This window comes from Amblyraja radiata, chromosome 11, assembly GCF_010909765.2.
Source record: "Amblyraja radiata isolate CabotCenter1 chromosome 11, sAmbRad1.1.pri, whole genome shotgun sequence".
Lineage (NCBI taxonomy): Eukaryota > Metazoa > Chordata > Chondrichthyes > Rajiformes > Rajidae > Amblyraja > Amblyraja radiata.
In genome coordinates this window covers 15365169-15383239 of record NC_045966.1, presented here as the reverse complement: position 1 = coordinate 15383239, position 18071 = coordinate 15365169, and the positions used below count along the sequence as shown (strand labels likewise).

Below are 18071 nucleotides of genomic sequence, written 5' to 3'. Positions count from 1 at the left end.
GGGATTTATCATCCTTCAGACCCATTAGCCTACCCAATACTATTCCTCGCCTAATGAACATTTCTTTCAGTTCCTCTACCCCCTTAGATCCTCTGTCCTCCAGTACATCTGGGAGATTGTTTGTGTCTTCCTTAGTGAAGACAGATCCAAAGTACCTATCAAGTCTTCTGTCATTTCCTTGTTGCCCATAATAATTTCACCCGTGTCTGCCTTCAAGGGACCCACATTTGACTTTGCTACTCTTTTTCCCTTAACATATCTAAAGAAGCTTTTACTGTCCTTCTTTATATTCCTGGCCAGCTTCCCTTCGTACTTCATCTTTTCAGCCCGCATTGCCCGTTTTGTTTCCTTCTGTTGTCCTATGAAAGTTTCCCAATCCTCTGGCTTCCGGCTACTCTTAGCTGTGTTATACATCTTTTCTTTTAGTTTTATTCTATCCCTAACTTCTCTTGTCAGCCACGATTGCCTCCTACTCCCCTTAGAATCTTTCTTCCTTTTTGGAATGAAATGATCCTGCGTCTTCCGGATTATGCCCAGAAATTCCTGTCATTGCTGTTCCACCGTCATTCCTGCTAGGATCCCTTTCCAGTCTACCTTGGCCAGCTCCCCTCTCATGCCTTCATAGTCCCCTTTGTTCAACTGACATGTGACATTAAACTAAACTGACCAGAAAACTGAACTGGAAAAACAATGGTGAACATGCTTCTGAAGATTTGGGCTTTACGGTAGTTTTAATAACGTATACTTCATTGATCTGTCTAGAATAGTTTACTTGAGAATTTTACTTTGAATTATTCAATTAAAATTAATTCTTGCCAGTTGCTAGTTATCCATTTGTCCCTTTGGACAGCCATTGGCAACTGGTCAATTCTTGTGGTTTAGCAGATTCATAACAAGCAGGTTCATAGCTGGCCTTCATAACAAGAGGTGTTGAATGTAGGAGAAAAGAGGTCCTTCTACAGTTGTACAGGGCCCTAGTGAGACCACACCTGGAGTATTGTGTGCCGTCTTGATCTCCAAATTTGAGGAAGGACATTCTTGCTATTGAGGGAGTGCAGCGTAGGTTAATGCCCAGGCTGGCGGGACAGTCATATGTAGAAAGAATGGAGCGTCTGGGCTTGTATGCATTGAAATTTAGAAGGATGAGAGGGCTATTGAGGGAGTGCAGCGTAGGTTAATTCCCGGGCTGGCGGGACAGTCATATGTAGAAAGAATGGAGCGACTGGGCTTGTATGCACTAGAATTTAGAAGGATGAGAGGATATCTTATTGAAACATATAAGATTATTAAGGGATTGGATACGCTGGAAGCAGGAAACATGTTCCCGATGTTGGGGGAGTCCAGAACCAGGGGCCACAGTTTAAGAATAAGGAATAGGCCATTTAGAACGGTGATGAGCAAAAACCTTTTCACCCAGAGAGTTGTGAATCTGTGGAATTCTCTGCCTCAGAAGGCAGTGGAGGCTAATTCTATGGATGCTTTCAAGAGAGAGTTAGATAGAGTTCTTAAAGATAGCGGAGTCAAGGGATATGGGGAGAAGGCAGGAACGGGGTACTGATTGTGGATGATTAGCCATGATCACAGTGAATGGTGGTGCTGGCTCGAAGGGCCGAATGGCCTGCTCCTGCACCTATTGTCTATTGTCTATTGTCTACATTTGTTTTACAAATGTCACTCCTTGCTTGAATCATTATCATTCTAGAAGAGAAACAGACTTCTAGAAGCCTTTCTACAGTTACTTTCTTTTTTAACGGATACATTTCTGTTCACTACCTGCTGGGCATTGACAGATGATGTCTGAACACGTTTGGTGTACATCTGAAGCTTTGTAGGACATGCAGAACCTTCAATTCCGGAAGAAGAGGCTAATGTTACTGACACAGTTGCTGCTTTCCTCTGTACCCTGATGAGAAGAGGAAATTAAGGACGTTTTATGGAGGTCAATATTTAAGATGTACTATGTTTTCACCAGCTGAATCAACGGATAACAATCTTGCCTCTAGGTAAGACACTTGTGGTTCAAGCCTCATTCTCAAGTTCAAAATCTAGGTTTAACGACGTTTTGAGGGAATGCTACATTTTTGGGGTACTATGACTTTAGATACAACATCAAATGAAAATTGTTCTCTGTGTTCTGGATACAACATCACTCAGAGACTGCTGCTGTCCTTTTATCGGTGCTCCATTGAGAGCCTCCTAACATACTGTGTATGCGTATGGTACACCAGCTGCACAGCGGCTCAGAGGAAAGCGCTCCAGAGGGCCATTGACAACGCCCAGAGGATTGTCGGATGCCCTCTCCTTACCTTGGAGGACTTACACAGTTCCCGCTGCATCAAAAAATCCCAGAGTATTATAAAGGACATTTCCCACCCCGGACACTCCCTGTTTGAACTGTTACCGTCAGGCAGACGGTACAGATCTACAAGGACAAGGACAAACAGACTTAAAAACAGTTTTTACCCCACTGCTATAAAGGCACTAAATGTAGCCACCAAGGAACGCAGGGGCGATACATACATACATGAAATCGACAGAAGGATGTAGGGCTGGGTGTTTATGCGTGCTATTTTTATGATATTTATTTTAGTTGTTTATCTTTTTAAATATTTTACTTTGTATGTATCGTTAGCTTTTAGAAATGTTTGAATGGTGCACTGACTGGCTGACATTTTACAATTTCGTTGTACATGGTTCATGTTACAATGACAATAAAGAAACTATTCTATTCTATTCTATGTACAAAAATCTTTCAAATAACAGAGAAGCTCCCTTTGGCTGAAGAAGGTTCTCCCACATGAAACATCACCCATTCCTTCTCTCCAGAGATGCTGCCTATCCCGCCGAGTTACTCCAGCCTTTTGTGTCTATCTTCGGATACTTAGTATAGTTTGGTTCAGAGACACAGCGCGGAAACAGGCCATTCGACCCACCGAGTCCATGCCCACCAATGATCCCCATACACTAGCTCTAACCTACACACTAGGGGCAATTTACAATTTTACTGAAGCCAACTAACCAACAAACCTGCACGTCTTGGGAGTGTGGGAGTTACCGGAGCACCATGAAAAAAGCCACACAGTCAGGGGGAGAATGTAAAGCAACAACTCTGCCACAGAAGGTAGTTGAGGACAGTTCATTGGCTATATTTAAGAGGGAGTTAGATGTGACCCTTGTGGCTAAAGGGATCAGGGGGTATGGAGAGAAGGCAGGTACAGGATACTGAGTTGGATGATCAGCCATGATCATATTGAATGGCGGTGCAGGCTCGAAGGGCCGAATGGCCTACTCCTGCACCTAATTTCTATGTTTCTATGTTTCTACCACTGCACCACTGTGCCGCCCATTTATCATCTAAAAGCTATCTAGTTATTGTCACGTTCTGTTTGTGGTTTCTTGGTATGGGCAAATCGGTGGTTTCCAAGTCTCCCCTCAATTGTTACTTAATTGTTACTTATTTAGATTAACAACTTGGAAGCCAAATGCAAACCAGTCAAATTCAACGTATGCACTAAATGATTAGTGGGAGTTGGATATGGCAACCCTAATATGTCAGTGCTGGCAGATGAGATTTAATGATGACGCATGAAGTTTGGAGGAAAAGTGTATGAAACTTAAAAGGGTGGTTTTGAAAAAAAAAAAGGTCTGAGATTCATAGTAAATGAGTTACCTGAAATAGCCAGTTACTATGGAGAAGAAATTAACAAAACAAACGGAGTGCTGAGCTTTGTAGCCAGAAATGTGATGTGCAAGTCAGAGAGAACTATTTTTAACCATACTGCACTGTGGTTAGATCACATCTTCTCCAGAGTGGTCGGATTTGGTTGCTAAGACACAAAACTAATATTCCAACAAAACAGGCAGTTCAGTGAAGAGTCATAAGATTTATCCCTCCATTTGGGGTACGGAGGTGGGGGAATAAATAAACTCAATAACCTTTTCGCTCTTTGTGGCAGAGCAGAAAATTGTAAAACTAGAACAGAGCCTTAAATCGTACCATGACTAGAGGTCAAGAAGTTTAGGCTATTAGACAAAGAGGAATTTCATCATTGGTTTTAGATCCTAAGTTTGAAAAAGAAATTTAAAAATGTTATTAAACAATAACTTGTTATTCCATACTTACTGGGGCATGATGGTTTCTATAGTACATGGATTTGAAATGATGTTCACTCTGTCAAATCTGTATCAATCACAACAATAGAATTGAATTACATTAGCTTAGAACTTTACAAAATAATTTGATATTTTATTTTGCTGAAATATGGGTCGTCACACCGATTCCAACATATACAAGATATTTAAAACCTGTTCTAATAGAACATTTGGACTTGAAAAATGTGCAGTTAGTATATATAGTGAAATTGAGTTTTTGTTGCCAAGACACGACATGTTTATTTACTCCACTACTTTCAGCCTTCTGAAGGGTCTCTCATTTTCTAAATAAATATAGAAACAAATATGTGGGTGCAAAAGCAAAAACAAAAAGCTAGAAATCTGAAATAAAAGCAGAAAACGCCACGTATTATGCAGAATGTGCAACATATGTTTTCAAGGGAGAGTTAGATTTAGCTCTTGGGGCTAAAGGAATCGCGGGATATGGGGAAAAAGCAGGAACGGGGTACTGATTTTAGATGATCAGCCATGATCATATTGAATGGTGGTGCTGACTGAGAGCTGAATGGCCTACTCCTGCACCTATTTTTCTATGTTTCTCTGTAGAGTGAGTATATATAAATCTGCCTGTAAATGGTAGATTTAATTCCAACGCAACCATTTCCCCACTAACGCTATTAAATCAGGCATGCCCCCCCCCCCCACTCCACCCTTTGTTAATCTGCTGAAATTGGAGTTCAGCAGCAAGGGACTGGGAAGGACAAAATCAAAATGTATTTTCCTTCTGGTCCATTGTGTCGTGGATTGCGGACCCTAGATGCTTGCTCAAATATTACATACTTTTAAAACAGTTCATACACTTGCATGATATTTTACTAAATTATTTTGATTTCTGTTCTAACCTTTCACAATTGCAAATCTAACATTAGCTCACATTTAAAACGGCAAACCGTACCAGTTGGAGCTCCCACAATTAGCACTGACTTGTGCACCGCAGGAAGTCACTGCAAGACGGAGAGCTTCTCTCTTTCGCTGATCCTCTCCTTTGCGTGTCGTGGTTGTCAAGGATTTCAGTCTCCAACCACTCCTCTCTCTGCAGCAGGAGAACTCACTTGTCACTTGCTGGGATTTGAATTTCAGTTCTATATTTAAGAGAGTGTCTTTTTGTTAACAAGCGATCTAATTAATAATTTTGAAATATAGCCATTAAAGTGCAAGACTGAAATCATTAGACACATAGCTTTAACGATTTGCTTGTTAAAAAAGCCTTTACATGCAACAGATAGTTTGCTTTTTCTCCGTAGTACCGTACTTTAAACCCTGTTTTAACTTGCAATCCATTACATTGCAAAACCCAGAAATGTAGCGTATTCTATCTGCATCACGTATATCATACACAAGTTGCAACCTTTGATAAATGTAATACTAACCCCTGTGAAAAGGGCAGCATTTGACCCAGTGTACCCGGGAGCACAATCTCTGTAACCTAATGCCAGTTGAAAGCATTGAGATTTTAAGAGATGTTAATCATGAAAAAAATAGCAGTCCAAATAAAAATATTCATTCACTTTAAGAGAAGAAAGTTCATGGTGTTATGGTAAAATTCTAAGGTCCAGTGCGATCTTGGCTTTTCTTACCAATTGCTCTCTAGTTACTATGTCGCCGTAAAATATTTAATCGTGGAATGAAAAACTTCCAGCATATGGGGTTTTTGCGTTTTAGAAACATAGAAACATAGCAAATAGGTGCAGGAGTAGGCCATTCGGCCCTTCGAGCCTGCACCGCCATTCAATATGATCATGGCTGATCATCCAACTCAGTATCCTGTACCTGCCTTCTCTCCATACCCCCTGATCCCTTTAGCCACAAGGGCCACATCTAACTCCCTCTTAAATATAGCCAATGAACTGGCGTCAACTACCTTCTGCGGGAGAGAATTCCATGATTCACCACTCTCTGTGTGAAAAAAGTTTTCCTCATCTCGGTCCTAAAAGATTTCCCCCTTATCCTTAAACTGTGACCCCTTGTTCTGGACTTCCCCAACATCGGGAACAATCTTCCTGCATCTAGCCTGTCCAACCCCTTAAGAATTTTGTAAGTTTCTATAAGATCCCCCCTCAATCTTCTATATTAATTACATATTGGTTTATTGAACTGCTTAATCTTCTCTAAGGTTCACGGTTGAGCCAGAGCCAAAGCAGACCAGTTCTAATGTTTCATGGACCTTGGAGTTCCCTGTTCACTTTGCTAAAGTGGGATCAGTCAGAGGACTGCATATCATTACCATGCTGTAATATGTAAAATTGTGCATCTGTCAAATAATATCCAATAGGCTTCTTTTAGCTTGTTTATCATCTACTCATACTTCAGCTATAGCAAATGAACAGTTGATCATCATGAGTAATTGATCATTCACTCACAGACGGTTAGATGCTTCCCATTCTTGGATTTGGGGTTAATGTTACTGGTGTTTCTGTAATTCAATCCCCTGTTTCCCGAATTCCATAGTTTGTTTTGAACGGAGACTCAGTACTTGACTAACTGAGATTCATTATTTATCACTGCATGATGTCCCCAACATCAGTAGGTGTTAGAGAATACTCTCCCTTAGACATGGTTCAGGTTAATAACCATTAGACAAATGTACAGTAATTAACAGTGATTGGGCAAGTGACCATGTTTCTTAAGGTTGTGCATTTACAGTTATCATAAATACCATTGTTCCCCACAAGAATTGTTCGGAGTGTCATCTCAATCTAAAATCTGCCCTTTAGTCATGTTCACTCTTTATATGTCAAATCATGAGTACAATTATTGCCAACTTGTTTCTTTTTTGGTTTCTCTGGTAGACAATCAGCTGTGCAAATATCCAACATACTTCGACATTCTTATGTTAAACCATATGGAACGATTGAGCTAATCTTGTGTTCCCACAACAATGAATGCGATGGGGAAACATGAGTGATTCCATGATGCTCATTCATGACAGAAGCCTCCTCGTGGCGATTATTGGAAGCGACGACGCGATGCACTCTGTGACGCGTCGGGCGACAATTCTGTCAACATGTTGGACGATGACAGAAGCCAACAGCGAGCTACATCGTCTGGCACATGAGCGATTACTTCTGATATAACAAACAGGCCAACTTCAGGCTAGTGATTTATTTGCATGACTGCTATGTGCAATCAGGAGCTACCTACTCTACAGTGCCAGAGACCCGGGTTCGATCTTGACTATGGGCGCTGTCTGTACGGAGTTTATACGTTCTCCCCATGACCTGTGTGGGTTTTCTCCGGGTGCTACAGTTTCCTCCCACACTCCAAAGATGTACAGGTTTGTAGATTAATTTGGCTTGGTATAATTGTAAATTGTCCCTAGTATGTGTAGGATAGTGTTGTGTGTAGGGATCGCTGGTCGGCGTGGACTCGGTGGGCCTGTTTCCACACTGTATCTCGAAACTAAACTAAAAAAACAAAACAACCAATAAGCCAACTGCTTGCATGCCTCAGCAAAGTACCCTTTATAAAGGCCGAGCGTTCCTTAAAGTAATTCTGTATCTCTTAAGGGAAGAGCAGTTGGTAGCAGTCATTGCGAAACACGGATGTGGAAACGGCATTACAATCACGTAATATGGATGAGTGGACCCATGGTTTTCAGACTTTGCCCAGGTGGAAGAGATGAAAAATAGAAAACTACAGGGAAAGGAGGTCTTAGACTTAGAAAGGAGGTATTGACTTAGATTACAACGGAGATACCTCTGGCAGTCAATGGCAGCAGTCAAGTTCTGATGATCTTGTAATTGTAAGGGTAAAAATACCCTAATGGGCCTAATCTACAGGCCCTCAAACAGTAGCCTGGACATAGGGCACATGTTGAATCAGGAGTTAAAATTGGAATGTAGTAAAAGTAATGCTGTGGTTGTTATGGGAGGTTTCAACATGCAGGTAGACTGGGAAAATCAGGTTGGTACTGGACTCCAAGAAAGGGACTTTGTAGAGTGCCTTTGTGATGGGTTCTTTGAACAGCTTGTATTGGAGCCTACCAGGGAGAAGGCAATTCTGGGTTTAGTGTTATGTAATGAACCGGATTTGATAAAGGACCTCGAGGTTAATGAGCCATTAGGAGGCAGTGACCATAACATGGTCAGGTTTAATCTACAATTGGAGAGGGAGAGGAGTAGATCGGAGGTGTCAGTGTTGCAGTTGAATAAAGGGGGCTATGGGGCCATGTGGGAGGAGCTGGCCAAAGTTGACTGGAAAGATAGACTAGCAGGGATGACAGTGGAACAAAAATGGCAGGTGTTTCTAGGAATAATACAGAAGGTGCAGGATCAGTTCATTCCTAGGAGGAAGAAAGAGTCCAAGGGGAGAAATGGACGACCAAATTAAAGCGAAGAAGTACAACGTAGCAAAGATGAGCAGGAAGCACGAGGATTGGGTAATGTTTAAAGAACAACAGAAGATAACCAAAAAGACAATACGGGGAGAAAAGATGTGGTACGAAGGTAAGCTAGCCAAGAATATAAAGCAGGATAGTAAAAGCTTCTTTAGGTAGGGGAAGAGGAAAAAATTAGTTAAGACCAAAGTTGGATCCTTGAAGACCGAAAACGGTGAATTTCTGCTATCCAGTGCAGTGCCATCAGAGTGCTGCACTGCTAGAGGTACCAGCAATCACATGACATTAAGCCTCCTTTCTGAAGGTAAAGGTCCCACAGAAACATTTTGAAAAAGATTGGGAATAATCTTTGGTTCCAGATTATATTTATCTCTTACTCATGGCATAAATGTGACCTTCAGTAGCAGATAAACTAAAGCAAGGATGAGTTTCAATTATATTACAAAGGTGGGAACAGATAATCTTAGTGATGGAACGGATATGTAATCTGAAGTATATCTTGGAGTCAAATATCACACAAGTTTCCAAACAGTCTGGTTCAGTTTCAGACAATTGTCAGGCTTGGGTCAATGGTTGCTGAATGGATTATGGCAAATAATATCTTGTCTCTTGCCCAATATCTATCCTTCACTCAACTACTCAGCCCCCCCCCCCCCCCCTTTCCTTCTTTTAACCCACTCCTATTAGATGATCCTAATATCTCACTTTGTGCTCAAAAGCAATTTGTAGCTTGATAATGCTGTGTATTTGGAAAGGTTTAATTTGCCGAAATGTAATCCTGCCATGGAAGCCCTCATACCCTTTCATCATATTAAATTGAGAGCAACCTTGAGATTGTTTGCAATAAAGTTAATGTTGATGACAACTCTGGCCAGAACATTCCATACTGAAGTGTTTCTTTAAATCAAGATAAATTGTATTGCAGAGAGAATGTGTACTGAAGAATTTTAGAACAAAATATCCTGAGGTACATTTAAAAAAATAAGAAATTAATTTTTATATTTTTAAATGTACCTCAGGATATGGCTGCAATTAGTCTCTGGGTTCGCCAAGGAACGCAACTGATATTTGTAACAGCTGTGGAGATCTTGTGTGTCCTTCTCTTGGATGTGAACCAGAGAGAATATCCACCAACAACTGACTGCAGTCTCTAGTGTGATTGAAGCCACAACTAAAAAACAGATTACTTTGCGATCTAGATTTCTGAAGCAGGCATCCTGTACATTTCTGTAAAAGGCAGATTGTTGAGTCTTTGTTAAATTGCAGTATACAAACATAAACAACTTCAGAATTGGAACTTCAGTCATTGAGTTTATTCAAAACACAATGATAGATTTCTGGATATTAAGGAAGTCAAGGGATATGGAGACAGTGCAAAAAGTGGCATTGAGTTAAAAAAAACTTGATGAATAGAGGAGCAGACTTGAACTGCCAGATAGACTATTCAAATTCAGATTAGTTTATTGTCATATACATTAGGGTGCATTGGAGTTATTTACAAAATGCTGAACTAACTCAGCAGGTCAGGCAACATCTCTCGAGAGAAGAATGGGTGACGTTTCAGGTCGAGGCCCTTCATCAGACTGAGAGGAATTGCAGAACTCCCATCAGAGAGTGAATTTGAATTTGAATTTGATTCCTTTATTGTCATTCAGACCTTTCGGTCTGAACGAAATTACGTTGCCTGCAGTCATACACAGTAACAATAAATAACAAAACATACAATAAACACAAATTAACATCCACCACAGTGAGTTCACCAAGCACATCCTCACTGTGATGGAGGCAAAAGTCTTAGTTTCTGTCTCTTCCCTCCTTGTTCTCCCTCTGCGCTGAGGCGATCGATCCAGGCCGAAGATGCTGCTCTCCAGTCCAGCGGACCTCCGTGGTGATGTCACCGCTGCCGAAAGCCGGAACGCTGTCTCCGCTCCGCTCCGAGTCGGCCCGCCACAGCCTCAGCTCCGAGTCCCGCTGCAACAGCTCTGAGTCCCGCTGCATCAGCTCCGAGTCTCGCTGCATCAGCTCCGAGTCCCGCTGCATCAGCTCCGAGTCCCGCAGCCCCAGCCCCGGGCCGCTGCATCAACTCCGAGTCCCGCAGTCTCAGCTCCGGGCCGCTGCCGAAAGCTGGAACGCCGCATCAGCGAGTCGGGCCACCGCTGCCTCGGCTCCGAAGACGGCCAGCCTCGCGTTGGTAAGTCCTGGCTAGCTCTGCCTCCGGAGCCTCGAGGTCGGTCGCAGGTTGGAGACCGCCAGCTCCGCCATTAGGCCTCAGCGCAGACGGAGGCAGAGAAGGGGGATACGACAAGAAAAAGTCGCATTCCCCCGAAGGAAGAGACAAAAAAACATGTTTCACCCCCCCCCCCATAACACAACCCAACAAACTAAAACTTAGCCAAAACAAGACGAAAAAAAACAACAACAAAAAGTAAAGACAGACGGACTGCAGGCGAGTCGCAGCTGTTAACAGCGCTGCCACTTCTTCAAAGTAGGCATGTTGAGAACTTCTTCAAAGTAGGCATGTTGCAGAACTCCCACTGGAGTTCTTCAGTGTAAATCAGTTTCTGCAGTTCCTTCCTACATAGGGTGCATTGAAATTCCTCCTTCACATGTAACTCAGAGTATACAATATAAATGTCATGATAAATCCAACAATAACTACGATGAGTGCAAAACAGCATCAATGAAATGGCATAACATAAAAGGATGAGGAACTATCAATAATTGCACAGCAGATAAGTTTGGTAAACATGGCTCTCAACAACCTCTCCAATGATTACATACCACTCCTTCTCACTCATACTATGCTTACCACCCCTTCCACCAGCAGCCATCTATCACTCAGATCATGATCCTTTGGCCTTGTGGGCATGCAGTGCAGATTCGTGTGGGGGAAGGAACTGCAGATGCTGGTTTAAACCGAAGATAGCCACAAAAAGCTGGAGTAACTCAGCGGGACAGGCAGCATCTCTGGAGAGAAGGAATGGGTGACTTTTCGGGTCGAGACCCTACTTCAGACCTTCAGACCTTCTTCAGTCTGGGATATAAATTCATGACAGTGAGATTTTAAAATCATGTTGTATTGTGAATTCTTGTGTGAATGGGATTAGTTTGTTATTTGGAAACTTAGGCTATTTAAAAAAAATTATCCTTTTCTTAAGAAATGGAATCTACAGGACATTGTTAATGGGAAAGTAGTGGGCAGAAAGGCATGTCATGTGTGGTTTGAAGAGCAAAAACTTGTGGTTTACAATGCCAAAATTGAAAAGCTGAGGAAAAACAAGGTGTACAGAATTGCTTGTTGGTTACAATCTGAGGAGTATGATGATGCTACTGATTATGATATGCTAATTTACCAGATAGCAACTGATCTTCTACATAAAGACTTGGTCTATTGCTAGAAATTGTAATTTATTTACTTCGCTGTTGCGGACTTACAGTATACAATACAATAATATTAAAGTTCTGATCTTGAGAATATCACATTTTTGAATTTTCAAGGCAGTCTGGGTGTTTATTACTATTTCCGTCACAACGGTCAATTTTGTAATTAGCTACAATTAGGTAATTAACTAATTATATGCTTTAATTTCAGGTCATCCAAGTAAGATGTTTTATATTTGTTTCAGAATGCTTCAATCTATTATAACTGAACATTTAATTCAGTTCTCTTAATGTTTAAGAAAATTATGTGCTTTTGACTGTCCTCGATCACAGCTTTTGTGTTAAGTCAATGGAAAAGCAATAGGGAACAAGATGCTAATTTCCCAGTATGAAAATGGCCATAACGTTTTTAATACTGAAGACATGAAAGTGAATTAGGTGTCAAATTAAAGTTATTTTTATGCTTTATCTGATGAGATAAATTGCAGACTTGATTTTTTAAATCTCAAAATTTTGTAACATTGCTAGTTAATTGCAACTCTAAAATGAGCTCCTCTCTCCAACCACTCACACTGCTAATTTCAGAAGTTTTGAAATAAATCCCACACTTGAGCAATTCTAGCTTTAATAAATTCCTTTCTACTGCCTTAAATAAATAAATAAAGCAGGCTCTAAAAATTCAAAGTTGTTCATAATATGTAACCGTATATGTAACCAAATGTGTAGGGTGGAATTGCAGATTCAGTTTTAATCTGAAGACTGACACAAAAAGCTGGAGTAACTCAGCGGGTCTGGCAGCATCTCTGGAGAAAAGGAATAGGTCAAGACTAGACTGAGAGGCAGGGGAAAGGGTAACTGAATGATCTAAATTACTCATCCCAATTAGTCACCAATTAATCAGATTGCTTTTTAAAGTCTGAGAGCATACAGTGTTTGCTTACTGAATCCACTCGGCATACCTTTTTGATACTAAATCTACGAACCTAGAATCCATATCTATTTTTGAATATTCAAATCAACCAGTTGAAATTCCTTTTTAAAAGCCTCTGGAAATTACCTCTGCGCTTGGAAGAATATATTTCATTATCTAAAGCTATCCCTATCCAGATAATTAAAAATGTAAATTTAGACATTACCCTTGTCTAGCTCTTTGGCTTCGACATCCAATACCGAATAAATGAATAAAACATCAACATAGTGACCATACACAAACCTTGTTTAGCTCTTTGATCTTAGAGTCATAGAGTAAATACAGCGTGGAAACAGGCACTTCAGCCAACTTGCCCACACCGGCCAACATGTCCCAGCTACACTAGTCCCACCTGCCAGTATTTGATCCATATCCCTCTAAACCTGTCCTATCCATGTACCTATCTCACGACTTCTTGAATGCTGGTATAGGCCCTGCCTCAACTACCCCCTCTGACAGCTTGTTCCACACATCCACCACCCTTTGTGTGAAAAAGGTACCACTCAGATTCCTGTTAAATCTTTTCCACTTCACCTTAAACCTATGTTCTCTGGTCCTCAATTCACCTACTCTGGGCAAGAGACTCTGGGCAAGAGACTCTGTGCATCTACCTGATCTATTCCTCTCATGATCGTATACACCTCGATAAGATCACCCCTCATCCTCCTGTGCTCCAACGAATAGAGTCCCAGTCTACTCAACCTCTGCCTATAACTCAGACCCTCTAGTCCTGGCAACATCCTCGTAAATCTTCTCTGTAACCCTTTCCAGCTTAACAGCATCTTTCCTATATCACAGTGCGCAGAACTGAATACAATACTCAAAATGTGGCCTCATCAACGTCTTATACAACTGCAACATGACCTCCCAACTTCTATACTAAATACTCTGGCTGATGAAGACTAATGTGCCAAAAGCCTTTTTGACCACCTGATCTACCTGCGACTCCTCCTTCAGGGAGCTATGCACCTGCACTCCTAGATCCCTCTGCTCTACAACACTACCCAGAGCTCTACCATTCACTCTGTAGGTCCTGCCCATGTTAGCCTTCCCAAAAGGCAACACCTCACATTTTTCTGCATTAAATTCCATCAATCATTCCTCAGCCCACTTGGCCAATTGATCAAGATCCTGCTGCGATTTTTCACAACCACCTGCACTATCTGTAAAACCACTCACTTTTGTATCATCAGCAAACTTGCTAATCTTGCCCTCTATGTTCTCATCCAAATCATTGATACAGATGACAAACGATATCGGGCCCAGCACCAAACCCTGAGGCACACCACTAGTCACAGGCCTCCAGTCCGAGATGCAACCTTCCACCATCAGCCTCTGCTTCCTTCCGTGAAGCCAATTGTCTATCCAGGTCTGAAGAAGGGTTCGGCCCAAAACGTTGCCTATTTCCTTCACTCCATAGATGCTGCTGCACCCTCTGAGTTTCTCCAGCATTTTTGTGTACCTGTCTATCCAGTTATCTCTTCTTGGATCCCATGCAATCTAACCTTCCAGAGCAGCCTACCATGAGGAACCTTGTCGAATGCTTTACTGAAGTCGATATATACTCCATCTACAGCTCTGCCCTCATCAACCTTTTTGGTCACATTTTCAAAAAACTCAATTAGATTTGTGAGACACGACCTCTCACAACCTTCTTGAAAAAGGAAGTACTGTTTGCTTAAAATCTTACAATTAAATGTCAAGTTTTCATTTCTGATCACTAATTAGGTGGTCTAATTTGATAAAATAAAAGCACTCATTTGATTAAAATAAAGTAGTAACCTAATAATATTTACTTGTAACTGAACAATAGACAATAGACAATAGACAATAGACAATAGGTGCAGGAGTAGGCAATTCGGCCCTTCGAGCCAGCACCGCCATTCAATGTGATCGTGGCTGATTATCCCCAATCAGTATCCCGTTCCTACCTTCTCCCCATATCCCTGACTCCGCAATCTTTAAGAGCCCTATCTAGCTCTCTCTTGAAAGTATCCAGAGAATATAACCATTCAGAATCAAAACCTAATGTACATTGATGAACATAGAGTTAAAGGGTGAACAGGACTTAGTGTAAGCTAAGAAATATGCACCAACTTACTTGTTCAGCAGTGTTTTGAGTAAGTTCATATCTATGTCTATTTAGAGTCTTCATTTTGTGGTTTCACTATATAATATATATTTATTGATCTCACCTTATCTCATTAAATACAGATAAAAGTAAACTTCTTGAGATTCCATACTTTGGAGTAAAATTCTTCACGTAAGCTAGCAACTAGTACCTTCTCAGTCCTTCCATTGCCTCTAGTTTATCATGTTGCTTATCAACATTGTGCATCACATGGGGAGAGCTTTCCTCCAATTACCTACTGGAAAGAACAAAGTAATTGCCTTCATTCACTGCCTTAAACTCTGCTCTGCAATTTTCTTCTCTCTCACCATCTCTGCTTGTGGCTGTTTTAGCTATAGAACAATTGAATGCTGAGCGGAAATTCTAATCCCATATGCTCTTTATCCTCAAGAGTGTACACTCTGGAGTTTAGAAGGATGATAGGGGATCTCATTGAAACATATAAGATTGTTAAGAGCTTGGACACGCTAGAGGCAGGAAACATGTTCCCGATGTTGGGGGAGTCCAGAACTAGGGGCCACAGTTTAAGAATAAGGAGTAAGCCATTTAGAACGGAGACGAGGAAACACTTTTTCTCACAGAGAGTGGTGAATCTGTGGAATTCTCTGCTTCAGAGGGCGGTGGAGGCAGGTTCTCTGGATGCTTTCAAGAGAGAGCTAGATAGGGCTCTTAAAAATAGCGGAGTCAGGGGATATGGGGAGAAGGCAGGAACGGGGTACTGATTGGGAATGATCAGCCATGATCACATTGAATGGCGGTGCTGGCTCGAAGGGCCAAATGGCCTACTCCTGCACCTATTGTCTATTGTCTCTGCTGCCTTCTTTTACCTTTACTTCTATTCACCCATCAACTTGGTCCAGCCGTGCTTCAAATTTAACATGCATACCTTGTGTCCAAATTCACACTTGGCGTAGCCCCACCCTCTCCATAAACTGCACCAGCTCCACAACCATTTAAAAAATGTACATTGCTCCAAGTCAGCCTTTTCCCGGATTGCTTTCAGCGGCATAGTTTCTAAACTCTGGGATTTACACCCTAATGGGCCTGTCCCACTTAGGCTATTTTTAGGCGACTGCCGGCAACTGTCATAGTCGTAGCAGGTTGCCAAAAAAAACAGCGACTGGAACCCCATTTCGACATAAAATTTGAAATAGAATCATTACTTTACCAACAAAAAAAAACCGATGTCAGCACCGGCGACAATCTACGTTAACCTGGCGACAACCCACGTTAACCCGGCGACAACTCCAATAACTGCACTTTTTTTAATTAATTGTATTTTAACTTGTATTTTAACTTGTATTTTAACTTGTTAAGTATGGAAGCCATTTGAGGAAATGTGTGGTGTTATGTCTGTCTTGAAGCTGTCGTGGCACTGTAATTTCCTGTAAAGGATTATTAAAGGTATAATCAATCAATCAATCAAAACCAACGTCAGGAGAAGTCAAGCTACGCTCGTTGGCGTCAAACCCACTGTCGCCGACTGTCTCCAAAAATTTTTCAACATGTTGAAAATCCAGCGGTGACCAGAAAGACGCTATGACTCTTTGGGCGACTGAGGAGGCTACTCACGACCATACAGGTGACCATGTGGCGACAGCCTAGTCGCCTGTAGTCGCCTAAAAAATCGCTTAAGTGGGACAGGCCCATAACTCTCTGCCCCACCACCAGTCTATAATTCTTTGACCATCATTTTCCAAACATCTTTTATGTAAACTTGTGTCAGATTGCGTGCATTAAGTGATGCTGCAACATGTTTTGAGGTATTTGAGTATACTAAAGGTACAATTATTAAAAATGAGGGAAGAGAGAAACCTCCAGACATGCATTTTATTGTTCTTGCAGAATTCTAATTTTTTAGAGAATACCTCTTTATTTTGCAATTTTATAATATGAACCTTCAGTTTTTTTACCAGACTTTCTAACTATTAACTTTTTTGTCTCTGGCTTAGTTTGCAATTTGAATGGATTTTGTTAAGATTTATTATTACGTTCTTCATGCTAATATCAATAACTACCTTCAAAGTTAAAATATATAATAATTCATTTTCAGACAGACCATATTATTCATATATATCCTCCATAGACCTAAGTTTATAACTGTAATACAAATCATTCCTTCTTACCAGCATATAATGATCAAAGACATGTAGAAATCGACCATCAAATCCTGTATCTTGGATCTCTATACATTGGTAGCTTTCTTTATTAAGGTGTGAAGTATTGCCCCTTCTCTTTGGATTGCTGAAATTTGTTAAAGTTCAAACCAGAAGTTGACAGGGAGCAGGGCTAGGCTGTAGTCCATCAGATGGCACTAACTTCAGAAATCTACAGAATGATCCTTCAGCCGGTGCTTGTCATGAATGTTTCTGAGGAATAAAAGTAGGAAGTGATCTCAAGCTCATCTCAGGTTTCTTGGCCACAGACCAGCTGTTCCTTACTCGCTTAGTCAAGAAATACTAAAATAAGAGAAGCATTAAAACTGAGTCTTGAGGCCATCTGTCCAATGACACATTTGGTTGTTATTTTATCGAGCTCACATTTAAAATCAAATGAAGGATAACGCAAAATTAAACTGTTAGTCTGTACTGTAATCATGTAAAATGGCATTTATTTAAAATGTACTTAAAAGATTGAACATATTTTCAACACGTAATATATTTGTAAATACACAGGGCACTCTTTTCAATCCATATTTTCATTTTTGTTGTATCATTTCATATAACCTGTTAATTAACTCCAATGCTAACTGGAAATGTTTTAATTTCTCATTTGCTTTCATACTAATTATATTAGTATCCCTTTTCTGTTAATTGAAGATCATTTTCTTTTCATTTATTCTTGAATCAGAGAAGGCCGTATTTATTGCCAAATCCTGCTGGTCTCGAATAGATACAGCACAGTGGCACAGCTAGCAGAGTTGCTGCTTCACAGCTCGAGTGGCTGGGGTCATTCAGGTGCTACCTTTTCCTCTGATGTATGTGGTTTCCTCCATGTGCCCTCCATTTCCTCCATTTCCTTCCGCATCCCCATAATGTGTGGGTTTTTAAGTAAATTGCTCCTATTGTGTAGGTGGGAGG

The 18071-nt window shown here is 41.0% G+C and overlaps 1 protein-coding gene across 2 annotated transcripts in view; it reads right to left on the bottom strand.

Moving 5' to 3' along the window:
* myot (myotilin) overlaps nucleotides 1–17356 on the bottom strand; it is an 81688-nt gene extending 64332 nt beyond the window's left edge. The window contains exons 1-4 of one of the 2 annotated variants that reach the window (XM_033029382.1): nucleotides 17118–17356; nucleotides 5069–5255; nucleotides 4124–4180; nucleotides 1774–1903 (exon numbers count right to left, since the gene is read on the bottom strand). In XM_033029382.1, the coding sequence (XP_032885273.1) occupies nucleotides 1774–1903; nucleotides 4124–4131 (138 nt within the window). In that variant the 5' untranslated portion in view covers nucleotides 4132–4180; nucleotides 5069–5255; nucleotides 17118–17356. The remainder of the gene's footprint in view (nucleotides 1–1773; nucleotides 1904–4123; nucleotides 4181–5068; nucleotides 5256–17117) is intronic. The other variant, XM_033029383.1, reaches the window with a different exon arrangement.
* Between the last annotated feature and the right edge of the window lie 715 nt (nucleotides 17357–18071).